This window comes from Oncorhynchus mykiss, chromosome 27, assembly GCF_013265735.2.
Source record: "Oncorhynchus mykiss isolate Arlee chromosome 27, USDA_OmykA_1.1, whole genome shotgun sequence".
Classification (NCBI taxonomy): domain Eukaryota; kingdom Metazoa; phylum Chordata; class Actinopteri; order Salmoniformes; family Salmonidae; genus Oncorhynchus; species Oncorhynchus mykiss.
This window is the reverse complement of record NC_048591.1, coordinates 18595001-18609068: the sequence shown is the minus strand read 5'-3', so window position 1 is coordinate 18609068 and position 14068 is coordinate 18595001. Positions and strand designations below refer to the sequence as shown.

The following is a 14068-nucleotide window of genomic DNA, read 5'->3' as shown; positions in this document are numbered from 1 at the left end:
CCTTGCATCCACTGCTTGCTTTCTGTCTGTCTCGCACTACTTCTCTCTCTCTCTAGTGTGTTCCTCTTTACCTTACTTGCTTTTTCACGACCAAGTCCCAAGTCCACGTGCAAACAAAACACAATTCAAATTCAACATGAAAATATTTGTCAACAGCTGCAATGTCTAGACACTTTTTTTTCTTCTCGGAAACGGCCGAGCTCATTTCTTGTGTGCATCGGATGCAAATCGGGCAGCAAAAGCGAGATATCCATGACCGGGCTGAGAGGGAAACCGAGAGACGGAGAGACGCTGTTTAGATGAGGATGCAAATTGGTTCGGAGCAGAAGGGAGTGAGGGATGGATGTAGAGAAGGATGGAGGGATGGAGATGGATGGATAGAGGTAGAGAGAGTGAGGGATGTAGAAAAGAACGGAGGGAAAGAGGTAGAGATGGAGGGATGGCTGGATGAAGGGATAGAGGGAGCAAAGTTTAGGATCAAGGGAAATGGAGGGGTGGCGGGATGGAGAGATCAGGCTGGGTCAGGTGACATGCTGACCTCTGGCGGGAGCCTTGGCTGGACTGGGCCGGGTGGATTTGCATTGATGGATCTTCTTTCCATGGGGCTGTCATGTATCAGTGCTCAGGCACATCACGCCCCAGTCATTAATCAAATCATGGCCCCATCTCGCTCCCTCGCTAGGCTAGCGATCTCTCTGCCAGACACTCCTTCTCCTCTCTCTCCCCCTCAGACAAGCAGACATCCAAGATGTGTTTTAGATATCGTCTTCTGTCTGTGCATGGTTTTCGCCACTTTTCCCTGTCCTCTCCTCACTGACTGGCCTCTGATGAGTTGGGCCCCTTGGAATAACGGAGGGGGTGTATCGGTCCACTCAACAGCCCAATAGCCACGATAGCTCCACCAAAGTCAACTACACCTGTTCCTCTTTGGGTTTTCAAGGGTGAGGGGGTTAATGTGGTGCATGCAGACACTGAGAGAAAGATTGAGATGGGGAGAGAGACTGAGAGAAAAGAAAAAGAGAGACTGAGAGAGAGCGGCGGTTTGAAGTGTCCTGTTGGAAGGATGCTAAATTCATTAAGATTTTTTATTCCTCCTGTCCTACGTTTAGGCCAGCTGTAGCACCATTATGGTTTTACAGGCTGCTTCCTGTTCAAATTCCTCCTTTTTCTCCTGCTCTTCCACACAAAAGGTGGCTGCGTTGGGGGTGTAGTGCTTTTGAAATGTGAAGGGCCCTCGAGAGCCCAGGGCAACTGTCTCTCTCTCTCTCTGTCGGGTTGGAGAGATGGAGAGGCTTAGAGGCCAAGTGGGAAGGAGGGCTGCATTCCAAATGGCACCTTTTTCCCTACATAGTGCGCTACTTTTGACCAGAGCCCTTTAAGCCCTGGTCAAAAGTAGTGCACTATATAGGGAATTGGGCTCCATTTGGGATACAAACAAAGTTTGTATAACGTCCTCCTCTCTGAAGGCCCTGCTGTTTTGTTGGGCCTCCACATCTAAATGGTCTCTTTTTGGATTAACACAAAGACATTATTTGGCCGCACTAATGAAACACAGAAAAACACTTTAATGATCTAAACCCCCTCCTCCCCCGCATCTTCCTCCCCCTGTTCCCCCCTTCATCCTCCTCTCCTCATCACTGCTTTGATTCCAATAATCATCACAACCCTCTCCTTCTTCATTGTGTTGTTTTTGTAGCATGTTTTCTTTTGTCTCTTTGTCCCTGGGTTCCCCCCTTTTAAACTCGATGGCTTTCGCCTTTCAAATGCGACAATGGAGAAAGGAAAACATTCAGAGAAAGATCATTGAGTTTTGGTCCTGAAGGTTATGCTGTTTTTCTGCGAGAGTACTTAAACTTGAATCTTTGTAAGGACACATATTGTATTGTAAAATACATCATAGTACATTCTCGGTTGAAGTGTATTGTGTCGTGATGGAGAGTAGGGCTTATGTAGAAATTGGTAAATCCTGTTGCCATGTTGTCTTTAATGAATGAGTTATTTATATTGAACAGGTTCATGTGATTTAGGAATTATATGGAACTAATGTTGAGGGCTGTGATCAGGTCAACCATCATGCGAGGACTTTACCGTTCTTCTCAGGTGACCTGCATTTTTAATAAAGCTCTTCATATTATATTCACTGTACAATTTCAAAGGGATATATTCCATAGATCATGAGATAGTGTCTCATCAAATAGTTCTAACTTGCTGAAACCAGGTGTGATGTGGTGGACATAAGAACCTGCCATTGGTTTTCACTGTAAAAACGTCTCGTAATATTTAACGTACACGCAATAGATGTTGAACTCCTAGAAGTGACCTGACTGTTTTACATGCATAGGAATGAATGGATTCTACATTACTGCTTTGGTATTTACAATTAGTGCTTAAATGTAATGTATTTGCACAGTTTGAGAAAGGGGAACATTCTCTAAGTCTACTAAGCCTGCAGTGAGCAAACATCTTTGTGTGTGTGAGTGCGTGTTTGTGTGTTCATGCCATACTCAAACATCATGCACCTCTCTGATGTAGCTCTTTAAGGCCATTCGATGTGGTGCCCTTTGACATGGCCTGATTGTGTTTAGCTTGGGCTCCACTCAGATGAGAGAGGCGTGTGTGTGTGTGTGCGACTCCTGTTGATTAGGTCTGATTAACTGACTGCTGGGTACTAGTGGCTCTGAGGCGCCGCATCTTGAGCTGGTTACCTCCAATCAGGGCCACGGCTCCTCCAAGGCCTTGGACCCCAGGTATGCGTGTGTTCATATGTTGATGAAACATAGGACTACATGAACTGTTGCATTGTTACTGTTGGACTTGGACTATAAAATAGACTGACTTTTATTAAATATGTTCTCTCTCTCTCTGTGCAGCTAAACTCACCAGCCAGGAGTCGTACAACAACTTCACCAACAACAACATGGGTAACCCTCGTCTGTCCCCTCTGCCCAGCCTCACCATAGTGCTGCCCCTGGCACAGATCAAGCAGCCCATGACCCTGGGCACCATGACCAAGCGCTCCGGGTGAGTCTTCCTGCCCTGTATCCTGCCATGTGTTGTTGTCACACTCTGTCCGTCACACTCTGTCCGTCACACTCTGTCCATCACACTCTGTCCATCACATTTTGTCCATCACACTCTGTCCATCTAGCTATTCACTAGTATCAACCTGAAGTAGCCTTTACAACTCAGCCTGTCCTCCTTTGGTCACAGCCAAAGCCATTGATCATGTTGAGTTTTTTGTTTTTGATCTATATCTGTTATGAACCCATTGGATTTGCAAGAAACATCCACATGATATTATATCCAGCCTGGTTTGGAATCTGTTGCCAGTCTGTCTCTATGTACAGCTACACTACAGTAAAGCTACATGTCTCTATGGAAACATTTACCAGTGAGTCTCTCTATCAGGCAGTATCTGTGCGTGTCAGTGTGTCCTCTCCCTCTCCTCTCTCTTGGTCAGTCACGCTATGACTAAGTCTGTAGTTTTAAGAGGCGGTGAGTCAGAGGAGAGAGACTGCACCTTGTGAACTTCATTTACATACAGGTGGCATCACAATTATGGCTGGATTTTAATATTTTCATTTAAATGTCATTTTCCTGTCATGTTTGAATGGGACATGTTGTGATGATGGAAGCAGCAGGCTACTGGGGTTTCTTCCCAATGATATTAGATCACTTCAGTTCTGTATAAAGACACTAGACATCTGAGACCGGTGGTTAGAAACACACCATCATTAGTTTGATTCATCTGCACGATTATTACAAGGGATTTGTTTTATGGTGAAAGGAAACGCTTTTTTTTGCATAATGCCCTACTTAGCAAAACACAGTAGGTAGAGAGGAGAGATTTAAGAGTATAACTGGCAGGTCATCCTTCTGGAGGAAACTCCTAAACTGGCTAGTTGATTATTACTTCTTTTTTTTACAGATCGGCTGCTTTTGTCTGTCTGTCTGCCTGTCTGCCTGTCTGTCTGTGTCTGCCAGCCAGCCAGCCAGCCAGCCAGTTTGCCAGTATCCTTTCACTCTCAAATAGACAATCACAGCCTTCTCACCAGGTCTCCTCTCTACTGTATTAATGAATTCAAGTCAAAACAATAGGACTGTATTAGTTGCCACAGCAAAGTCACAATGAAATAAAGCTCCTGTCCTACTCAAGTCAGACATGTACATTAAAGATAACTCCCATCTTTCCATTCGCCTGTCCGCTTCAGGAGAGAAGGTGTCAGGGCGGGCTAATGAAGCTAGACATGCAGCTGTGCATCTCTCTGCTGCCCTGCACACACACACACACACTCACACTCACACTCACACTCACACATACACACACACACACACATACACACACACATAGGCGGCAGGTTGGGCCCATGAAGTGTGGGGTGATATCAAGTGTGTTCACGGAGACGTGCACAGGAGTATCTAGGCACCATCTGTGTGTGTGTGTGTATGTGTGTGTGTGTGTGTGTGTGTGTGTGTGTGTGTGTGTGTGCGCAAATGGGCCATCCGTAGCTGTATTTACACCTGTGTGAGCAGATACCCGTTGGCAGAGTGGGAGAGGAACACACCAGGTGGTTAACCTACATTCTCTCATGGCCCGTCTGTCTGCAGCCTACTCTAGTGAATTTCAAACACACACACACTCCATTGCACCAGTCTGAAGGTATCCTCCCGTCCTATTCCAACTTCCTTTATGATCTCCTATGGAACTGGACTAGCCGTTGCTATTAGAGAAAGATTGATATGGATTTCTTTTGGGCCGATACTGTAGGCTGATAGCCAATATTCAATATCATAACATTTGAAGATTTTGATGACAGAATATCCCAGAGATAGCCATGTATGCATCAATTTTCAAATCAAACAATACATTTGACTTAGATTGATAAAAACTAACTACATAACGGTAAAACCTTTATTTGAATGGTCTTGATAATCTGGGTAAATCAAGATGGCATAGGTCTACTCACAATACAGGTCAATGCATATTCAATAGGACTGTCTGCATGCATTGAGTTATTGAGCTTGTTTTGGTTGATCAAAACAAACTCAATAATGCTACAGTTGACATATGAGACTTATATTAGCCTACTGATCAACAACATGTGTATAGAAGCATCACTCCAGCATGTCATGCCTATATAGAAGGACATCATATAGGCACATTTATTAGTTTGAGAATGTGAAGAAAATCTATTCATTGTAAATGTGTCCAACCTAATGATTTGTGATCACAGAGGCTTATGAAAGTAGGATTTTTTTGTAATTTTCCATGATAGGGAAAAAATATTTTATCTTCAGATGTCAGGACGCATCTCTAAAACATTTTAGAACACTTCTTTCTTTCCCTATTACAACAATCATCTAATCCGACTAACAATTGTCAATTTACAGATATGATTGCGTCGGTCAGATCAGCGCCATGAAATAGCTAACGTTACTTCGCAAGTCAGATGGCTCGTTCCCGAAAAATGATAACCAGCTAACGTTAGCTAGCTACATTGACTATTGGCTCCTATCTGATATCTTAGCACCATGTCTATCTAGCCAGCTAGCTAGCATAGTAGCTAATATTTGTAGCTAGCTAACAGCACAAATGAAAGGGTTAGTTATCATAATCTTTGCTAACAAGTCACATAGCTAGCTAGCTTGCTTATTGCATGTATGTCCGGGCACATCGACACAAGCCTTGTTATTAGTGAATTAAGTAAACTAATATTTGTAACAGGAGTTTTGATTTTGGTCAATGTGTCAGTTCATCCATTTCTCAATAATGCACCTTTCTGTTGGTAAATGAGCTAGCTTGCTGCTGCTTCAGATTTTCCCAGCTAGACCTTCCTCTGCGTTGTCCAGTGCTCGTGGCTCAGGCAGTGAGTGGCTGCTGGAATAGCAGCAGTTTTGCTATGTAGCGGGACTATCGGCACAGCCGATAGAGAAGGGCCAATAGCCGATAGACTAGAAAAGGCCAATATCGGCTCCAATATATCGGTTTAATTGCTAACAGGCCAGAATTGGAGCTGAAGACTTTCAACAGTTTGCTTCTCTCAGAACAAGCAATTAGGAGAAAGGGAGATTAAAGAACCCCCCCCCTTTTCAGAGTTGTTCCAGTTGTCTCTGTGTTTGGAGAGAGGGGATGAGATGTATCCCTGTGATGCACAGTATCCTGCCCCGATAACCTCCACCAGACGAGGGCAGAGTTCCAGGGTAAGGGAGCAGACAGAGCTGGAGCCAAGGCTCTGGGACACCTCAAAGTCACTACAGAGATGTGGGCTCTCTCCTCCCCAAAGGGTACAACAGACATGGGTTCAAATTGCTGGAGAGCCAGATGGGCAGGGTACTTTTGAACCCAGGTCTTTAGTACAGTGAGAATGGTGGAGGAGGTGACCCCCCACATGACCTCTGGTTTCCTGTCAGCCATATTTGGCAGAAGTCTGAGACGGAGAGACAGAGAGTGTAAGAGAGAGAGAGAGAGAAATGAGCACTGTCATTTGAGGCCTTAGAGAGCTTTTTAACTTTTTAGTGTTTGCATTGCTTCAATCCTGGATTGTATTGCTAGCAAAGTATACTCAGAAACGCACTCAGAGAGACACGTGTTTGAAATGAAACGGCAATGAATTAGAGATGGAGATGAAAAGGAAAACAAGGGAATCTGACCTGGAGTAAATCCCACTGATGGGTATTCTCCGCTAATGCAGACAGAGATGGAGAGAGCGAGGGAGATGGAGAGAGCGAGGGAGACAGAGAGTGGGCCCTCCTGACCTTCCACAGATGGGCAGAACAGATTACTATAATACTTTTGTACAGTATGAGCATCTAGCCGCCTGCCAACCCATTGTCTCATAGAGCGCTAATGAGAAAAGCACTGAGAGGAGATGGGCTTTAAGAGCCTAAAAGCAGCTAGCGAGCCCTGTAGCGCCAGGCCTCCAGCACACACAGCACTGCGTATGGAACGTGTCACATACTAAACCGTTTGCACAAATCACCCTCTCCTCCCTTTAATGGCCCTGGCGGAGCAGCATTAAGGCCCATGGGTTAAGAGTTGAACGTGTGAACGATTACTCCATGGGAGTGGGGTCGTCAACCTCCCAGGTCCATTTATCACTCTCCCCTCATCCCCTCTTCTTCCCTTTCAACCATCCGCCTGCTTTTCTTGGTGTTTCTGTGTGTTCTCAACAGAGTTGTAATGTGAGCATTAGATAGTACGCTTGGAGACAAACTTTTTATATACTGTAAGTTGGGCCTTTACAGTGTTTTCCATTAGCGCGGCCGGTTATAGACTCATTTTCAGCCAGCTATATATTATATTAGACCGTCTTATACTAGACCGTCTAGCCCTACCTGCTAGAATGAATGATATGCATCTCTTCTAAATCTATTAATATGATAGGCGCCTGTCAGTCACAAAGCGAGCGATGACAGGGAGACGCAGCAGAGATGAATCTGTCCAAAATAAGCCCAGTGTGTTTCTATGTGCATATTTTGGACCGAAGATTGTCGTGTGCCTTCCTGCCTTTGGGACAATGTTAGGGCGGAGACCTGAGCATCTCGTCATTATATACAGATCTCTGGTTGCAGTCAAATGTATTTACATGGAGGTGTGGGAGGGTATAAGGTCTTACATTGAGAGTATGAATAGGGTCTTACATTGAGAGTATCTTCAGCATGATGCCAATAGAAAATAATAGCAATCTGTATTTTCAAAAGCGTGCGAGTTTCATGTTCATATTTCACAACCTCCACGGTCTTTTGGACTTACCTACACGCGATTTAGCAAAATAGTAGGCGTACACTTGATTTAGGCTACATGCTAAATGTTTCTGCTCTGTGATAGATGAGCAAACGAATAGATGATGAGCAGCACTCACCTCAACTTAGCTAACATTTCCACAGCCTAAGTGTAGCCTAACCAATATCCAAACGGAGTCCTCAAGCTTGTCTAAAAGCAGCACAACACACTGCTGAAATAGTTGAACAAGCTAATGAAGCTATTGCTTCAAATGTAGATTTAACAATTGGATGACTTTTTGGGAGTTTCAATCAGCACTAAGAAACAATGTGATGCCTTCAACTACATTAACCTACTTTATTCCAATATTTTTGTGTTTCAGTGCTTTTTATTCCCACAGTAATTCTTTATGTATCCATCTAGTTGTCGTTAAGAAAACCGTGCGAAGGGTTATGCAAAGAGATGGGTGAAGTGACATGCCTCGCAAAGTTTGGAATTGCCAGGAAGATGGTAACAGGCTGGTAGTAACAGCCGCTGCCTAGCAACCATCAAGAGCTTAAAAGCGTGGTGCATGCCAGTGCTGCCTCAGCAATACGGCTACGTTTCATACTAAGCTGTAGGCAGAACTTTACAGAAATCATGACTATGTCGATTTGCAGAAATAAAAGTTTAGGCTTTGATACCGGCAACACCTTTCAGATATAAATAAAAGGTGGAAAAAGTTGGCTGAATGCTAAAGTTGGCATGACAACGTCTTAGTATGAAAGTTGTATATGAAAGTCGTCCTGATCATATACTGTAGACCTAGACAATATCCAGAACAACTAGCAATACTCTGGGTTCATACATTTTCAGTCATTCAAATTGTAAATTCATGTCTTTCTACACAATACCACAACAAATTCTTCCGATCTGGGAGGTAAGGTCTTCAATAATTTCATTGTGTATTTCAGATGGAATCAGTGCATTAGAATGTACCAGAGCACACCAAAATATACTTTCCTCAGCCAGATATTTCAAACACCTCGGAGGGTGCCTGGCTGGCTATTTTTTCTATTTGTCTAGCTACTCTATGTACAGTTGATGTCGGAAGTTTACATACACCTTAGCCAAATACATTTAAACTCCGTTTTTCACATTTCCTGACATTTATTCTTAGTAAAAATTCCCTGTCTTAGGTCACTTTATTTGAAGAATGTGAAATGTCAGAATAATAGTAGAGAGAATGATTTATTTCAGCTTTTATTTCTTTCATCACATTCCCAGTGGGTCAGAAGTTTACATACACTCAATTAGTATTTGGTAGCAGTGCCTTGAAATTGTTTAACTTTGGTCAAACATTTCGGGTAGCCTTCCACAAGCTTCCCACAATAAGTTGGGTGAATTTTGGCCATTCCTCCTGACAGAGCTGGTGAAACTGAGTCAGGTTTGTAGGCCTCCTTGCTCGCACATGCTTTTTCAATTCTGCCCACAAATTTTCTATAGGATTGAGGTCAGGGCTTTGTGATGGCCACTCCAATACCTTGACTTTGTTGTCCTTAAGCCATTTTGCCACAACTAGTATGACCAAGCCTTAACATCCTGACTGATGTCTTGAGATGTTCCTTCAATATATCCACACAATTTTCCATCCTCATGATGGCATCTATTTTGTGAAGTGCACCAGTCCCTCCTGCAGCAAAGCACCCCCACAACATGATGCTGCCACCCCTGTGCTACACGGTTGGGATGGTGTTCTTCGATGGTCATTAAGGATAACGATGGTCATTAAGGCCAAACAGTTCTTTTTGTTTCATCAGACCAGAGGACATTTCTCCAAAAAGTACGATCTTTGTTCCCATGTGCAGTTGCAAACCGTAGTCTGGCTTTTTTTATGGCGGTTTTAGAGCAGTGGCTTCTTCCTTGCTGAACTGCCTTTCAGGTTAGCTCAATATTGGACTCGTTTTACTGTGGATTTTGATACTTTTTTACCTGTTTCCTCCAGCATCTTCACAAGGTCCTTTGCTGTTGTTCTGGGATTGATTTGCATTTTTCGCACCAAAGTACGTTCATCTCTAGGAGACGGAACACGTCTCATTCCTGAGCGGTATGACGGCTGCGTGGTCCCATTGTGTTTGTACTTGGGTACTATTGTTTGTACAGATGAACGTGGTACCTTCAGGCGTTTAGAAATGGCTTCCAAGGATGAACCAGATTTGTGGAGGTCTACAATTTTTTTTCTGAGGTCTTGGCTGATTTCTTTTGATTTTCCCATGATGTCAAGCAAAGAGACACTGAGTTTGAAGGTAGGCCTTGAAATACATCCACAGGTACACCTCCAATTGACTCAAATGATGACAGTTTGCCTATCAGAAGCTTCTAAAGCCATGACATCATTTTCTGGAATTTTCCAAGCTGTTTAAAGGCACAGTCAACTTAGTGTTTGTAATCTTCTGACCCACTGGAATTGTGATACCGTGAATTATAGGTGAAATAATCTGTCTGTAAACAATTGTTGGAAAAATTACTTGTGTCATGCACAAAGTAGATATCCTAACCGACTTGCCAAAACTATAGTTTTTTAACAAGAAATTTGTGGAGTGGATGAAAAACGAGTTTTAATGACTCCAACCTGTGTATGTGTGTATGTGTATGTAAACTTCCGACTTCAACTGTACTTGTGGAAGGCACTACCTATACTGTATATCAAATGTAATTTGTGTTGTAATCTTTTGTATCATATTGTTAGTGTGTTTGGAAACTATTTGCCTAGTTTTATCAGTTTATTGAAAGAATTTAGCATGTCAGAAACAGACAACCTATCGACATCACTTATTACCATAACCATCTGGAACAGACTGCCTGCATGACTTTAACTAAGTTATATTTTCTCTATTGACCAGCAGTGTCCCTTTCCAAACTGAACTGTAAGAAATAAGAAACAGCACAACATGCGTTATGTGAACCCAAGATCCAGTACAGGCTTGTTGCATTGAGACCTGAAACACTACTTATCCGTATCCTATCAGCCACCATCCATTTACCCAGCAGGAGGCTAGCAGGATGCCAGGGGTTAAGTGCCTCACAGGGGGGATAAAGTACACCAGCGATGCCCGCCTCCCAGTGCCAGTGAACGCTCAATTGAGGCCAAGGCCCAATGGTAATGTTAAAATGTTGAACTGCCCCCCCCTGCCCATGCTGGTTGGCTAGCTTTCGGGTGTAATGAACCCATGCCCATACTGTTATGTTAGCTACTGGCTAATCCCTATCCATGCTGTTAGGCTAGCCACTAGCTATTGGATATCTGTGTAACCTCTGGCCCATGCTGTTTGGCTGCTGGCTAAATGTGTTCGAACAAGCATAACAGGAGTAGAGTTAGCATAGCCAAGACCCACTGGTCCTGTTAAAATGTTAAACTGACCCCCTGTCCTGTTGTTAGGCTTGCTACTATAGAACTCTGTGACCCCCTTCCACATGTTGTTTGTCTAGATATTGGTTAGTTGTGTGACCCCCCCCCCCCCCCCCCCCCCCCTGCTCATGCTGTTTGTCTAGCTACCAGCTAACCCTTTAACCATGTTGTTTGACTACTTGCTAAATTGTGTTTGAATAAACATAACAGGACCCCCGACTTCCATTACACTGCTCACCCCACGTCCAACCACTCAGATAAAGGTCTCTTCTTTAAGAGGACAACACTGATCTCCAGTGTGCGTTGGAGGTTATATAGACTCAACAGTAGTCTCCAGTGTGCATTGGAGGTTATATAGACTCAACAGTAGTCTCCAGTGTGCATTGGAGGTTAAATAGACTCAACAGTAGTCTCCAGTGTGCATTGGAGGTTATATAGACTCAACAGTAGTCTCCAGTGTGTATTGGAGGTTAAATAGACTCAACAGTAGTCTCCAGTGTGTATTGGAGGTTAAATAGACTCAACAGTAGTCTCCAGTGTGCATTGGAGGTTATATAGACTCAACAGTAGTCTCCAGTGTGCATTGGAGGTTAAATAGACTCAACAGTAGTCTCCAGTGTGCATTGGAGGTTAAATAGACTCAACAGTAGTCTCCAGTGTGCATTGGAGGTTAAATAGACTCAACAGTAGTCTCCAGTGTGCATTGGAGGTTATATAGACTCAACAGTAGTCTCCAGTGTGCATTGGAGGTTAAATAGACTCAACAGTAGTCTCCAGTGTGCATTGGAGGTTATATAGACTCAACAGTAGTCTCCAGTGTGCATTGGAGGTTATATAGACTCAACAGTAGTCTCCAGTGTGCATTGGAGGTTAAATAGACTCAACAGTAGTCTCCAGTGTGCATTGGAGGTTAAATAGGCTCAACAGTAGTCTCCAGTGTGCATTGGAGGTTAAATAGACTCAACAGTAGTCTCCAGTGTGCATTGGAGGTTAAATAGACTCAACAGTAGTCTCCAGTGTGCATTGGAGGTTAAATAGACTCAACAGTAGTCTCCAGTGTGCATTGGAGGTTAAATAGACTCAACAGTAGTCTCCAGTGTGCATTGGAGGTTAAATAGACTCAACAGTAGTCTCCAGTGTGCATTGGAGGTTAAATAGACTCAACAGTAGTCTCCAGTGTGCATTGGAGGTTAAATAGACTCAACAGTAGTCTCCAGTGTGCATTGGAGGTTAAATAGACTCAACAGTAGTCTCCAGTGTGCATTGGAGGTTAAATAGACTCAACAGTAGTCTCCAGTGTGCATTGGAGGTTAAATAGACTCAACAGTAGTCTCCAGTGTGCATTGGAGGTTATATAGACTCAACAGTAGTCTCCAGTGTGTATTGGAGGTTAAATAGACTCAACAGTAGTCTCCAGTGTGCATTGGAGGTTAAATAGACTCAACAGTAGTCTCCAGTGTGCATTGGAGGTTAAATAGACTCAACAGTAGTCTCCAGTGTGCATTGGAGGTTATATAGACTCAACAGTAGTCTCCAGTGTGCATTGGAGGTTAAATAGACTCAACAGTAGTCTCCAGCCTCCAAATCACTACCGAATTAATGTTCACTTTGTGTTATGTTTCTTTCTTTCTCTCCATCTAAGTAACCTCTCCTCATATCCGTGGACTAATACAGATAGTTGACTGCTTTGCTAGTCTACACACACACACACACACACAAACACACACACACAGTGTCGTGTTAGTCTGGAGAGATTCAGACGGATGCTTCGTCCCTCCATAGCAGATAAAATAAAAAAGTGCCGTGCTTTGATTGGCCAGGGGCCTTGGCTGTGTCCCAAATGGCACCCTATACCCTAAATAGTGCACTACTTTTTGACCAGGCTCCATAGAGCTCTGGTCAAAAGTAGTGCTCTACAATGGGAATAGGGTGTCATTTGGGAGTTTCTGTAGTACTGATGTGGTCTGCTGTGTTCAGGGACAGAGTTCAGCCTCATCTGGCCATTATTACTGTTGGGAAAAAGCTGTTTACTGTAAACTGTTTACAGGGGTCTGTCACTATCTCTGAACATGCAGGGTAAACACAGGAACACACTCCCACTCCTAATGGCTCGTAAACACTGGCCCGGGGAACACACACACTGACAGAGAGATACACACTCAAAAATAGACCATACACACCGTCACAAAGAACCGGACACACACTCGCCCACACCCTCAGAGGCTTGCAAACACACACAAATACTCACAAAGACAATGCACAAACACAAATATACACTCACCCCAAAAAAAAGTCACATGCAGACACATGATGTTATTTTCAAACACAGTAATAGTACGGCAGTATATCTAAGCCATAAACCACCCATGTTTAATTGGCATTAAACCTATAGTTGAAGACACTTCTTTGAGTCATAAAAGTGCATTACAATTACAACTGTGCACTCTTTTGACCAGAGGCCTGTGTGACCACTTGGAGACACCAGTTAGTCCTCTCACTCAAACACGTCATTGTTTAGTCTTATAATGCACTTACCCTACATTTACCAGGAATATTCTTATCATGTTACTACATTTTTAATATTTTGTTATCAACGATTGTGCCAAAAAGAAGAGTAAATGTAAAATGCAAATGAAATCAACTGTTTGGGTAGTCTTGTGTCAGGTGAACTGTTGTGTCCTCAACTTTGGTCTAATCATTTCCACTGTCTCTAAATGGTTTCCTTTCTATTGCTACCGTGCTTATGCATTTCAAATTTCTTCTGTAAGAATTGTTAAATGTAGCCCTATCCATATAGGCCGATTCCCACAAGTGTAAAGGGTTAATATTTTCAAAAATGTCAATGCCTTGTTCCAATGTATGTAAAAAGCATACCATGATTTATCATCAAAACTGTGTTTCTTTTTCATACACTCTTTCCTTCAAAGAAAGAACATAAAATAAGTTGATGGATAGCT

At 43.2% G+C, this 14068-nt stretch overlaps 1 protein-coding gene across 7 annotated transcripts in view; it reads left to right on the top strand.

Annotated features, from left to right (window-relative positions):
• The window catches only part of LOC110507115 (breast carcinoma-amplified sequence 3), a 353145-nt gene that overhangs the window by 122843 nt on the left and 216234 nt on the right, over window positions 1-14068 (top strand). For all 7 annotated transcript variants that reach the window (XM_036965503.1, XM_036965506.1, XM_036965504.1 and 4 more), the window contains one exon: window positions 2871-3021. In XM_036965503.1, coding sequence (XP_036821398.1) covers window positions 2871-3021 — 151 coding nt within the window. The remainder of the gene's footprint in view (window positions 1-2870; window positions 3022-14068) is intronic.